Source organism: Strigops habroptila, chromosome 3, assembly GCF_004027225.2.
Source record: "Strigops habroptila isolate Jane chromosome 3, bStrHab1.2.pri, whole genome shotgun sequence".
Lineage (NCBI taxonomy): Eukaryota > Metazoa > Chordata > Aves > Psittaciformes > Psittacidae > Strigops > Strigops habroptila.
In genome coordinates, this window is record NC_044279.2 from 38210133 (window position 1) to 38224962 (window position 14830).

The 14830-nt window shown below is 41.5% G+C and overlaps 1 protein-coding gene across 1 annotated transcript in view; it reads right to left on the minus strand.

Annotated features, from left to right (window-relative positions):
- Window positions 1–14830, minus strand: part of PTPRR (protein tyrosine phosphatase receptor type R) — a 145395-nt gene that overhangs the window by 41514 nt on the left and 89051 nt on the right. Inside the window, 4 exon segments of the mRNA XM_030480285.2 lie at window positions 12541–12542; window positions 13550–13605; window positions 13608–13735; window positions 13737–13801. Of these exon segments, the coding sequence (XP_030336145.1) occupies window positions 12541–12542; window positions 13550–13605; window positions 13608–13735; window positions 13737–13801 (251 nt within the window).

Genomic DNA, 14830 nt, shown 5'->3' on the forward strand with positions numbered 1-14830 from the left:
GTCACGCAAACTTCTCTCTTCAATAAAATTTGAATTGTAACATAAAGCTCTATTTCAGATTCATATTCACCTATGTGTGTTTTTTGCATGAGTGAAAACTAAGTTAAATGTTCAGAAGTAAAAACAAATGAAGATGCTAATTCATTGTATTTATTTGAGCTGCTTTTTTCCAAAGAGCTGAATGAATGTTTACTAATTTATGGGTAATTTGCTTTAAATGGTAGAGCTTTAATTGAATGCAGTCTTGTTTATTGCTAGTATTACCTACTTGCATTGCAGCATTGCTCTATTTCATACTGGAGGCCTCATTGCACAATCATACTGGATGACCTGTTCTCTCTCTGATTAATGCACACGCTAATTTAAACCAAGCTACGACGAATATAAACAAAAGGGATCAAAAGAATAATAGGGAAAGGAAAAAGAGAATGGAGAGGAATAGTAATTAGCTGCTTGGGCTGCACAGATTAAACAAATGCACACATTAATGAGCTCAGATAATGCATTTATTTAAGGTAAGCCAACAGGAACTGTTTAAAACCCTACATATTCTGTCTGCTGTATCTTTTGCTTGAAAATTTTTTAAAAAATCAATTTGTAAAGTGTTTTTTGTCATACTTGCATGAGTTGCCCCTCTACAATTTCAGTTCGTAAGTACCTCCATGATGCCTTGGAGGAGCTGTGGCCAGGCACCATCATTTCCCATTTAGATCTCCTGTCCAGGTGCAAAGCCTGGTTACTTTTCCCAGCACACAAGAGGCTCACTTCTTTGCTGAGCACTACAGCATCTCCAGAGGGTGCTTGCCTGCAGCACTGAGAGATCTGTAGCCTAAGAGAAACAACCTAATAAATGAGAACAGAGAGGTGCAACACTACAGCAATAGCTTCCGGGAAGTGTTTCTTTAAGACTGAGATTTTTTGCTATTTAGTTGGCCAGCCTTGTGGTAAACAAATAAATAATGGACTGATCTTAGATTTTTTAATCTGCTTAGGCTAGAAGCTTTTGTCTAAAAGAAAAAAAAAAAATAAAATCTGTAGTTATTTTTTCTTTTTCATAACAGAAGCTTTATCAATAAGTCCATTTAGCTTCATATATTACATAATAATTAATCTCCTAAACACAAACTCTACCTCCATCCTGCACCTGCTGCTCATTTAAGGAATATAATCTACAACCCTTAAATCCAAACAAATATATTATCTATTCAACATTAATGTCTTTCAATACTCTTTTGAGGCTTCAATACTCAAAACCAGCTGACCTGAAAAAAGACATGGGTAGGGGTATTCTTAATGTAAATAGGCAGTATCTTCAGACAGAACCAGTAAGAGAAACTAATTTTTTCTTGTGACTTGAAGACTAATCAGTACAATGAGTTGTTTCCTGGTGAGTTTGCCATTTGGAAAAGACAGGAAGGAACATCTGGGAAAGGAGGTGTTTACTATACCCTGTCAACCTTAAGATAATAAAAAAGCACATTCCTTGTTTATTTGACTTGGTCTTCATTATCTTTAAACTACTGCAAGTGTCACACAGAAGATTTCTAAGCAGACAAATGAATTGTTAGTGCACTTTGAAGAAATTACTGAATAGCAGCAGTTCCTGAAGAATGTAAAACCTCCAGACCCACACCATTGCTCAACAGAGCTGCGCCATCTATGGACATTTCTAAAGGGAGCCGGCAAAACTGCTCCACTCAGTCACATAGTGGACAAAGCATCCAAGGCTGCCTGTACTGACCAAAAATACTTTTGGCTCATACACTTTGGAAGGCACAGTCCCACTTCCAGAGTGACTTATGCATTAAAGTTATACTACGAGTTGATGGGATTTAGGTTCTTAGAAGCAGGAACCATATGAATGCATTAGGTCTGCCATTTAGCTGCTTCTGAAGTTTCCAAAGCTGACACCCAAGTTGGGTGTATAAACATTTCTCTCTTCCCAGCTTTTTTTGACTTGATTCACTTTAGTAGTATGGCTTTCCAGCCTTGCTTTCTATGGGAAGGCTTGCTTGTACATGTATATTAACGTGCAAAGTGCCTGGATTCCCTTTGAAAATAAAGTTTAGGAAATCTGCTTAGACTTGCAATTTGAAATGTGCAGTGCTTGAATGCTTTTAAAAGACAGTTGTAAATGTCTGCATATCAAGGTGTACTTTATCTTGCACTTCAGAGATCAGATAGACCTTTAAAATAGGTATTGCCAAGCTGTACCGTCCCATTTAGGGCTGAGCGGCTGATAAGGAACAGGCAGGTAAGTGACCTGGAGCTCCTTTCTATAGAGCTCAGCAGATCCCTTGAAAGGCCAATGGCCCTGGTCACTGCCTGCCTTAGTGAGAGATATTTCTATAGGGGAGCGCATAGGCTGGGCTCTAGAGAAGGGAAATACCTATGCCCAGGGATGAAGGCACGGGCCAGAGCAAAGGCTTTCTAGATTAACTCTTCCTCACACACACCCACCAATGAGTCAGTACAGACTGGAAATTTCAGCGTGAAACAATTATAATTGCTTTAGATTCATGGTTCTCTATCAGCAAAGGATTCATGGCATTACATTGCTTAATTTAAACTCACTTCTACGAATGTGAATAGAGGAGGGAAATGTGTGTACTCCTGATAAAAGCAGTATTCCTCTAAATGCACATTTGCATTATGAAATAAAGAGAAAGGAGGAGAAGTCACATCTGAAAGATAAACCAGACTTCCCACCCCAACCAACCTCCGCCCCATCTATCTCAGTTCAAACGCTCTCAACACAATAGGGCTCCATACAAGTAACGATGTACCATGGGTTAGATTAACATACCTAGAAGGGAGTGATGTATAAATATGAATGTAAATTTGGTGTACTGGTGTAAGAACAAAGGTTGACCAGTATCCTGTTTTCAAACAATGGCCAGCAAGAGGAGTTTTTAGGGAAAGAATGCAAGAACAAAGTGAGCAGGAATTACTGATTACTTAATTAACACTGTTACTTATTTTTAGGATGCCCTCCAGCTTCTGGCAATCTCTAGTTCAGGAATGTCCCGACCAAAGGTTGCTTCCACATCTTTGTGTCTGGTGTCTTCTCTTCCGTGATTTTTCCTTCAGACAGCTTTCTTAGCCCACCTTATGACCTCTGCACTGTCCCAGGACAAAGAGCACCATAGCTTAGGAGCCAGGCAATAGTGAACACTAAACATGGAGACAAGAGGAGTGTTAAGGCCATCTAAATTTGGGAAAATCCTTGTGATACAACAGAAAACATTTATTTTATCCTAATCTTATCAGTAAATAACAAATGCATTCTCTGTAGCCAGAAGATTACCTTGGGATTAATTACAATACCAGCTTTCTGCTTTTCACAATGCTTTCTTCTTTCATGAACCTATTCAGTATTGTGCTTTGTGGGCCAAATTCTCTTCCCAGATACCTCTATAAATCCACTGAGACAAAACAAGCTAAATAGAGTCTAAAGTGTGAAACAAGCCCATGCAAATTGGATTTATTAGCTGTTGTGCACTTTCCTGCTGTTCTGACTGTTTTCCTTCATTTGTTGTATGGCTATGCTGCTACATCCACTATCAAATCCAAGGGAAAGGAGCTGAAAGCCTCTGGACTACACAGCAGTCCTCCAGTGGAATCTGCTACAAACTCAGGAAGGACTTGAGACATTCTCAAAGACAGGAGATGTGGCTGCCAGGGGGATGGTGGGAAGCGGAAGCACCAGCCCTGGCAGAGGGGTAAGCTTAGCTGCCTTCTGCCCAGCACCAGCCCCATCTCTTGCTGGCAGGATCGCCTTCCAGGGAGCTGCTATTGGTCATCCTGAAGCATTGGGACCGTGTTCCCTAGAGAAACATTATACTTAACGACATTTTTCTGTGTGGGAATTATATACAGCACTTCCCCTTCTGATGCCTATCGCATATTTGAGCGGTCATTTGAAGTGGCTGTGTTCTGTTTTGCTCCTGTTATCAAGTCACAATATTAACACAACAGGGATAATTATAGCTACCATAAATTAATAACAACAATACATTCTATTTGTTAAGCATCAAAACTATATTCTTTGATAGGTAACATAAGGGAAGTCCCTGTCCCGGAAAGAAATATCACTGTTGTAGCTTCTTACAGACTCCCTGGTTAGAGAATGGAATGAAGAGTTCAAGGGTCCAGGTATTTATGAAGACAGGGCTCTGATTTGCAATATCATCTTGGATCAGCCGCTTAACGAGTTAATGTCTCCCTTGTCTGAGTATGAAAGTCACAGAAATGTTCCTGAAACATTGCAGACATACTCAGCTAAGGTTCAAAGTCAAACCAAACCAATGTATCAGCTTGGATGTAATGGTACCAAAGCAGACAAACAACTCTAGCAAGAACCTGTCTGAAATGTCAGTGTCATATGAAAACAGCTGCCGCCTCTGGGCAGTATTTCATGGGCTGAGCCATTCTCACAGCATACTCCGGGCATCCTCATCTGCCACGGTGCTATTGCTTCTCCATTTCCTAAGCTTGCCTGATTGTCTGTTTGCATCTACTACTTTGTCTGATGTTTAGATTTTTAAGTTTTTTGGATAAAGGATCATTTCATCTTTGTGTGTATACAGAGCCTTGCACAGAGGGATCTGATCTGTGACTGAGGCTCTCAGGTACTAGATTAATAGAAATGCTAAGAGAATTGCCACAAGAGCTGAGAAATAGTCTGACCCATGGATTTACAGGCAGTATTCTTGGGAACAAAGGTGCATTTGCAAACAAGGGGCATTTCTGCTAGCTAACAATGTTAAGCTTTCTGTACGTGCTAGCTCTCACTGCGTGAGAGATCTCTCCTGGATTTCCAGAACTGGATTTCTCCATGAAGAAGCAGTATAATTAGTCAAATGACAATGCACAGGAAATAAAATGAATTATGATTGCACTCAAAGAAGAGATTCATTGGCCTGGAATATTAACTGGTGGCTACAATATAAGCTGGCTATAAGTACTGTCCAGTACATGGCTTCTTGCAATTCAAAGATGTACTTGGATATCTTACATTGAAGTTTTGGAGGCACTTTGAAGTTTTTCTTTATTTCTTTAATCTGCGTCTGGTCTCTTCCTAACATTTTAAATTAAGGGAAAAGGAGCTAATTCAGCTTTAGGCTGCCCTGCAGGAAAAGCTGGCCAGAAGGGATGGCATGATGAGTGAAGAAATGCATTCCAAAACAAGAAGAAAGTTGAGTATTTTTGCTTTAATTTGAAGCATTAGGCTTTTCAGACATTAGTGAGAAGCAAGGAGATTTTTCTAGAAAGACCCCCCACCTGAAAAATCAACCTTCTTTGTAAAATCTGTATCAATTAAAAAAAAAAAAAAAAAAAAAAAGTCAAATTCTATATGTCTGATATGGATGCTCCCTTCTACATTGGTTGGCTGTTTTGCTGAAACCAGTACCTATGGATTCTAGTCAGGAGCTCAGGAGATGCAATGTACAGCATCCTGCTTGCAACTCAATCTCATGAAGAAACTTGTGCTTTTCTCTGCCGCTCTTTGTCCTTTGAATGGCATTTCCAACCCACCCAAGTGAAAAGGTGATATATTTAGTTGTAAATGTCACAGATACACACATCTTGCTACAGGCTGAGCCGAGATACTCTGAGCATTCAAGTCCAGCTAATGTGCATCTCCTCACTTTCCCGGATGTCCCACTCTGCCTGCACATTAGGACAGCTGGTGGAGCAGTCACAGAAACCCTGCCTGGGATGGTCAACCACAGAAACAAAGCAGAGGCGAGAGGAGCCGAGGAAATCAGCCACAGGAAAGCTGCCATCAGAGTTTTAAAACTGGCCAAACAGCACTTAAAAACCCAAACTTGCTGCTGGACCAGACAAGGGGATTACTCACACAACAAAAATTACTCATGTGCCCAGGGCAACAACAGCCTCTGTGATTCTAGGTCTCAAGAAGCATTTAAATATTAAACATGGATATTTCCCTTTGGTTCATGTGCCGCGTGTGACTTTTCAAAGATCAGCTGGACGAATCACTGTAAACCACCCAAAACTGTCTACCAGATGGCGGCCACTGATTAATTTGTCTTTAACTTAAGCCAAAAAGGAAGAAAATTGTGATGGGTTGGAGCAGTAAAGACAAGCACAATCAACATCCGACCGAATAGGGTTTCCTGTCACCTTGGGAACAACACTTGATTGGCACTGCGGTTTCCTGTGTACAAGCTAAAACCAGTAGCAACTGAAGTAACAAGAATAAACGCCAGATAAGAGACCTGGGAATACAACAAAATGATTATAAAAGTCCTGACTAAAACCTCAGAAGACAGTAAAGGTAAAACCAAGGATAAGCATGGGCTGTGGCTATACAGAGCACTCTCTGGCACCTGAGAGGACTACAAAGCTACACCAGAAGAATTTGTATGAACAAGGGCAATTTGCCTAAAATATCCACTCCCAGAATGAATGTCACGTGCTTTGAAAAGCTTTTAGTTCTTCGCAAGAGAAGAAAAAAAGGGATGTGGGACAATTTAAAGCAGAGAGTGAGCTAGGAGAGGAAAACGTACCGTCTACCCACGCTAATCTGAAGTAATTTGCAAGATGTGCTAAACACACAGGGAAACGGACTGTGGGTGTAAGTTGGGTGATGGTACATAATTACGTGCAACTATTTATTTAGATTATAACGCCCTCAGAGTTTTGCTTCAAGAACTCTAACCACAACCAAAACACATTTCCCAACCAGCCAGGCGTCTAATAGTTAAAATACAGTTTTTAAAGGGTCTTGTTCGGCTGGTGCGTGAGTTCACTTCCCCTCCAGAGAAAGGGGACAATTCACATTCCTGCCCTCTTCCTATGCTGCAGATAAGCAAAGACGTCTGTAATGGGTTGGACAGAACAGACCTTTGTGCAACTCAGAGGTTCAGCACTTGCAAAAAAGTTTTCAGAGTGACTGGGCACTAACAGAAACGGTACACAAATAAAAGTGGAGGGTAAAGCAGTACTCTCTCTTGTCATGAATCCACGTGCCAGAACAGACCTTTCAGGCACTGAGCTGGAGGCCTCAGAGCTGGATCCCACATTATCTTCCCTGTTACTTAGACCAGCTTCTCCCACCTCGGCAGCCCAGGTTTTCACCCTTGCCCTTATCCTGTCACCCAGAGTGCAAGTGTCAGCAGCCACAGTGTGGCCTGAGGAAGAGGGAAAGCACAATGCCAGGCTGCAGGGAGACCCTGCACTTGAAGGAGCATCGCTAAAAGGCACAGCCTGTAAGCAGCTGCTTGTGATCAGGACTGCTCCCTTATGTCAGCTGCTACACCAGCTGTGCACTCTTCATGTGCAAGCTACCTCTAGAAACAGAAGTTAAACAGCACCAGGAAACAATCCCCAGCACTGCAACTCTGTATCGATACTGGCTACGTATCAAGCCTTGTTTTTAGCCTTTGCCAACAAGAGCGTTCCAAAGCAATCCGCTGGCACAGCTTGGGAACCAGCACATGCACAAACCATTCCCAGCAGGCAGTCTGCATCCAGCCCCTGCTCTTTTTGGAGGTAAAGGGAACTTGGCAGTGCAGACACAAACGAATCTCTGCTAGCTGGCCTCAGTGCAGTAAGTGTTCCTCAGAATATTGAATTTATTAGTGCTTCTACAGACCACAACAGAATATAGCTGAGAGGTCTGCCAAATGAGAGAAATGCATTTTTCAAGTCCTTCAGAAAGTGGCTTTTTTTACTGTATTCTCTCACTCTTCTTAAATGCTGGGGACAAATAGTAGCATATAGGACTTTTACTGTCCTTCAGGTTAAGGTTCTCATCTTTGTACCTTTCTTCAGATGGACATGCCAGCCAGCCAGTTCTCAATCCAGTGGATAAGAGCATGGCTGGAGGAGGTTCATGTGCCATGTCCAAATGCTCTAATGAGTCAGTGGCAGAGATAGACAGGAGCATAAAAATTCCTGCCTCTCACCTCAAACCCACTCTACTGGTTCCTAGTGCTTTGCAAATTCCTTCTGATAGGGTATCACCGTAAAATGATTCTCCAGCCAGTACTTTCGTGTTGGCACAGAGCTGTGCTTTGAACAATTACACTGACATTTTCCTGAAAACAATCCCAGGATTTAAATTAAGAATGCAGAAAGCATATTCAGCTCCACACAATAGGGTAAATTTATCCTCCAAATCTATGCAAAGCTAGTATATTTTAGCCAGGAAATTTCAAGGGCCTCTTCCTGTAAATATATTAAGTTCCCATGCTTGTGTCATAAACTACAAAACCTGGCATGTTTACAGTAGTCCAACTGCAAGTGCTACCCTCTGAACATTACTTGAAATGATTACTCACAATGGATGGCTTTGTATAAAGATAACAGATTGGCAACACCATGATTATATCTGCAGTGACTGTGCTCTGTGATCTAAAAATCAGATCAGAACCAGAGAGAATTGTTGGAAATTTTTCTCATCTGATATGGTTGAACAGTGATATCCTGAGATGCAGCTGCCATTATATTAATGACGTAAAAAACACATTAGGCTTTTTACCTTGGTCCCAACATTTCTTATGAGATTTTTCTTGCTATATGGTACTGTTAAGGCAATGATGCATTTTAATGGATACTGCTGTTCTGACACCAGGAAAATAGGTATTACAGTTAGCGTTTGTCATCCACAGCATTTCTCATCCAGATGGCAATTGACAAGGCACAGAATATGCATAGGTGGTGAGAACAATAGTTCAATTTGTGTGTCTACGCAGATTAACTAATAGAAGAGAATAATTATGAATATGAATGTACAAATTTTCTTCTGCCTCCAAACTTGAAGCCCAAACTGTCCATGATTTTCTCTGTAAAGGTGTCAAATACAAGATGTTTCTGAGGAAGGATGCCAAAGACAGACAAAGAACAATAACTGCTCTCATTATTTGCGTGACTATATGTGTGCATACCTCTTGCTCATACATTCCTGATTCAAACTTTATCTTTTGGCAGTGAGTTCCACAGACTCCTATGGGTTATCTGAATAACTTTTAAAAAAAATATTTTAAAATATATTGCCTTTCTTTTCCATCAGAATATCTCCTTTTCTCATAAGGAAGTGGGCAGGGCATTTACCAGCTTTACAATGCACACTATTTTCTTTCATTATACTTACAGTGACCTAAACTCTAAATGAGTATAGAAAAGAATTCTGCTGTCAGTTTACAGGCATCTTTAGGATGGTAAGAGAAATCTCACTGGTTACAGTCCATTAACCGTGGCATAGGGTTTTTATAGTATTGTTCTGCCACGCACAGTTCTCACAATCAGATTTCAAGCCAAGATTCAGTCCTATTTCTCATGTTTGTAGGAAGTTATACTTGACATTGATTTAGATGATTTCCCCCCCACTAGTCTCTAGTCTGATGCCTACTGATTTTCTCTAGAGGTTTCAGACCTGGTTGCACAGTGTATGTTGACTGATCTCAGTGAGCTGCCCTCTCCTCTCCAGTTTTGCTCAAGCTGGCATTGTGTGATGCCTTCTCTTTCACAGAGTATCTTCTGTTTTCCTGTGCCCCAGCAATGCTTCCATACCATTTCAGGATTCTTTTATTTAAGAAATAGTTTATTATTTCACTTATCTGCCATGTTTTTTCTCTATATTTTCCAAACTTTTTTTCTATTATATTCTCCACTCTTTTGTATTTATTTGCAGAGAAAAAAAAAACCAACAACCAACCCACTAAGCACATGTAAAATGTTACCTGGTCTGAATGAGGGTCCTGCATGTCCCTAACATCCTGATATGTGAACATGAGGAACCCTCCATTTCAGAAAGAATAATTTTCCAATGAATATGTAACAGACAGGGAAAACACAGTGCTGTGATTTTTCCCACTGATTATTTAGATGTAATAGCCACAGTTTTAGGTCTTTGTGGCTAGGATGGAATACAAATGCTTAAGAAGATTTTCCAAAGCACTGTTTGTGGTTTTAACACACAGAAAAGCTATTTTCCACATTTTCTTCCATGAATTCTTGCATACTAGATAGTAACTAATTTGAACAAAACACTACCTTGTGCACTAATTAGTCAAAATACAGTTGTCCTAGTCACAAATAATACTGGAACTAAAACTCACAGCAGCAGTGGCTGGATGAAAAGTAAATCCAGTTGTAAAACAAGTGAATACTGTGCTGGTGTGGTAGCTTACTTATATTTATATCCCCACCATGCTTGTGTTTTAACAACTCACTGCTCGTACTAAGAATTGTCAATGCTCGACATGTCAGAATAAAATTTAAATTATCACATCACACTTCACCAGATTCTGATTTTGGCTGGGACCATTCATATCAAAATGAATTTTGGGCCAACCAACAGAATAAAAGGAAGCCTTACTCTGCTGAAGGAAAAAGTATATATTATTCGTATAAACCTATAAAAGCCTAAGTAGAAAAATAAACACTGTTTGTCTGCCTCTGTACCAGCCAACGCTGTTCCTAGTAAAAAAGGAAAGGTTCCAAGAGCCAGATACTGATATGAAATCTCAGTTCCACTGCAACATTCATGGATATGCTAACGGAAGAGAACAGGATCATTTACATCCTAAATTCAGGCATTGGTGCTATGATATTGTGACAGTTCATCACCAAAGACACCCACGGGAGAACATTAGCTCTCCTACTCCTTGGGTCAGCAACAGCACTGTGTGGGTTGCTGGTGGAGAAAGTCTTTGCTGCAAAGCAGGAGCAGTTGTGAAAACACCAGGAGAGCGCAACTTTGAATCATTCTGTACTGATGATCCGGAGGATGCCAGAAGGCACTGAAAACAGCACTTCACCCACCTGGCCCAGCATCCATCATTAGTTGTAACAGAAAGGGGTCAGTACCACTTTGTTCTAACAGCCTTCTCACCTCTACGCCTCTCGGTCCACTCTTGGCCACCAGCACTTCATCCCTTCCCAGCCACACGCTGCACATGGGCACGCATCCCCAATCACCAGCCAGGAAAATAACTCGCCCCTGAAACCGCTGTGCCAGGGACCGTCCTGACTTCGTGGCCACCTTCCCTCCTCCAAGAGCTACAAACCAAAGAATCGGAAATGCAGGACACCTGGATGTGGGGAAAACGGGAGGATGGGGGGGGAAAGGCTGCAGTGCCTCCCGTCGCCTCTAGGTGTCGCCCTCCGCTGCGCCGCGAAGCACGAAGCGTTTCAAGAAGCTGGACTAACTCTCAGCAACGTTTTGATGGACGTATATACCTGTGTACGGTTGGCCATCAGCGCTTTGCCTGCCTCTGTACCAGCCAACGCTATTCCTAGTGAAAATGGAAAGGTTCAGACAGCCGGATACTGACGTGAAATCTCGGTTCCACTGCAGTTTTGCACTTCAATGCACTCCTCAAATCAGCCAGAGAGGCAGGCATCACCCGGCTATTCTGCCCCCTTCTTCAGAGACACTGTAACAAACTTCCCATCTCGAATGCACAGCAGTTGTCTCACTCCCTAGTTGGGCAGAAAAAAGGGCTGTGAGCAGACTGTTTTGTGCACACCTTGCAGTGTGCAGACCTACGTTGTAAGGTCCACTGCTCCCATGCATAATGAGGGTGGCCCAAGGTTGCCTAGTGCAAGGTTGTGGGGCAGAAAGGTGAAGAAGGGTTTTAAACTGTCCACGTGCCCGGACATTAGTGAATGCCTGAGGCAAAATGCATTGCTACATTAATACGTCTTCTCTCCAATGATTCAGTGTGTCAAAATGTGTGTAAATTTGTTCATAGTACAGGATATAGTAAGAAAATAAGAAATACATTTAATAATAGGTGCTTATTTCAGAGGAAAAGAAGACATCATATTCCCTAATGTTCTCTCCTTCATGTTCCCAGACCTTCTTAACATGGAGGCTGAAATAAACTTAGAAGTAGACATAAGCTCATAAAAATGACTGTTAAAACATGACAAAAAGAACTGCAGAACAGGTCATCACAATTGCTTCCACTTATTCACAGTAGCCTATTAGCGTTCTTTTACAGAAGAAACTGAAGTGCCCTGTTCCTTCAACTTCTTTTTCCTTAGTAATAAGCTGAAATGCCTGATCTATTTGATCGAACATCAGGTTTAGTTTCCTCTTTGTATCTCAGCTCTCCATTTTCACACATCTGACTCAGAACTTTGTCCTTCCAAAGATGAAATTTGGTTTGGGAGTATTAAACGCTGAGTTGCTATCTGTGGTGGTAGAAATTAAGACCCTGGGTCAATAGTTTTTATTGTTTTTGAGCAATGGAAAAATTTCTTCCCCTGTCCTTAAGTACAAAGTCCCTCTACAAATTTCTTCACCCTAATCCCCCTCAAATACTACATATGCTATGTTAGGTATTATAAACTAGATATGCATTCCCATGCTCATGTGCTTTATTTTTAGGGTCTTGTGGAATGATAGCAATTATCAGAACATATTTACTTGCTTCCTTCATTCCTCCATTGTTTTAGCTGCAGTGATATCACAACATATTTTATGATAGCTCTGCCTTTCAGCATTTTTTATCACCCTCCCTTAGCTGTGGCTATAGCTCCTAAAGCCATTGATAAAACCTCTGTCAGTGAAATCCCATGGTTCAAGCTGAATCAGGGTTACTGCTCAGGTCTGAGAGTCCTCGCAGACAAGGCTCCACTTGCTCTCCTTTTCATTCTGATTTCCCATCATACCTGCATGGTGTGTGCTCTTTCATTTATTGTCTGTGCCAGGGTGGAAGAGTTCAGTTGCACGGCTGCATGCTATGTTAGTTATTCAGAGCACTGATGCTTTATGAAACCGGCCTGCAGCCATCAGGCAAGAAATGATACAGGTTTCTAACAGAGGAGAGACAGATGTCAGGGCATTCTCCTGTGGGAAGAATAACTCGCTTTCATAAAAAGAGCACTGGCCCAGTTTTTGCAAGGTAGGCGAAAGGTTTGGTGACCAAGTATTTCTGAGGAGCTGCACACAAGGGTCGTTTCATCACCAATCACTTCTTTCCCTGTTTTGTAAAGCCTGCAGGTCTTGGACTGTATCCCAACCATCATGGAAAGTTGGATTTAAGAAGAAAAATTATCTAAAGGTGATAATGGAAACAATGTATAAGATTGGTAAATGCATCAATTGGTGTAAACACTGGTGTAAATTTTACACCACCTGGTGTAAATAGTTCTTCTGTTCTAAGTTTTCCTATGTGCTAGGGACTCCCTGACAGGGAGAACATCTTTTGCTCAGAAAACATAACCAACCCTTGTGCCCTCTGCCAGGACCTCCAGGATCAACCCAGGCAAAAATCAACGGAAAATGAAAAACTTTTCTTTGGAGTAATTGCTGGAAAGGGGAAGAAACAAGTTAGCAAAAAGAATTCTAGTACTGCAGTTAATCTCAGCCCAAACTTCCGGACCTATGTTCACATGAAAAGGAAAGCAGATACCCATGAGACAGATATTAACACACCAAAATCCCACTTCTCAGATGTCTGCATGACAAAGTCTTCCATTCGTTGACAGAAGAGACACATATGAAATCATGCAACATGAGATAACAAAGCAGAATAAATCATGAATGTGCCAAGCACCATCTTACCTTTCTGGAGCCCACAGGTTTCATTCTGAAAGGAGATGGACTGGCACACAGGGGAGGTTGAGCTCGGGAATACACTGGCCTTGAGGGTCCACTACAACATTGACAACCTTTGGAGCCTGTTCAGGCTGGACCATGCTGCTGGTAGTCTTAGACTGAGATGTCGGCAGGGGAAGGGGGAGAGGTGATCTCCTGCTTCTTTTCCTTCTCTGGTCTCAGTGACAGCTGGATCTTCTCCTTTAATCTGTACAGAATCTATAGAAAGAAGAGGAAATCCTATCTCAGTTCCCTGCTAAACAATGTAACAAAGGTATCACAAATGCTGGGTAAGGTGGTATACATGGCTTTCATTTCTAGAGGTAAGCCACAAGTTGTGCTACACAGCATTTCCCACAACAAGGTAAGTATTTCTATTGCCTGAACCACAGTGTATACACATGGGCAGAAGGGATTTTAAGAGTTCTTATTGTGCAGCCAGTTAAGTATTTTGTAATACAGCAGTTGTATTATTTAAAGGGGCAAAAGACATAGAATGGAAACAGAGAAGGCACCATGAAGAAGGAAATACTGATAAATAAGTAATTGTAGAAAAAATTGTAAAGAATTTTAACACAAGAGAGAAAATGGCACAAAATAAAATAGATGCTTTATGATATATACGTCTCTAATTGTAGCAGCTTCAATTTGTTTAGAGCAGATGTTCTTAAAAGCTCTTTACTCAACCCTACTTGGAGCACTGTGTACAGTTCTGGTGTCCTCAATGTAAAAAGGACATGGAGCTGCTGGAGAAAGTCCAGAGGAGGGCCACGAGGATGATAGGGGGCTGGAGCACCTCCTCTACGAAGATAGGCTTAAAAAGTTGGGGCTGTTCACCCTGGAGAAGAGAACCTGTGTGGAGACCTCATAGCAGCCTTCCAGTATCTGAAGGGGGCCTACAAGGATGCTGGAGAGGGACTTATCATCAGGGACTGTAGTGGTAGGACAAGGGGTAACAGGTTCAAACTTAAACAGGGGAAGTTCTGGTTAGATATAAGGAAGAAGTTCTTTACTGTGAGGGTGGTGAGGCACTGGAACAGGTTGCCACAGAAGTGGTGAATGGTCCATCCCTGTCAGCGTTCAAGGCCAGGTTGGACAGAGCCTTGGGCAACAAGATCTAGTGTGATGTGTCCCTGCCCATGGCAGGTGGGTTGGAACTAGATGATTTTAAGGTCCCTTCCAACCCAAACCATTCTATGATTCTATCATTTTGAATAGAGCTGATGGTTGAACAGAGTAACTTACTAG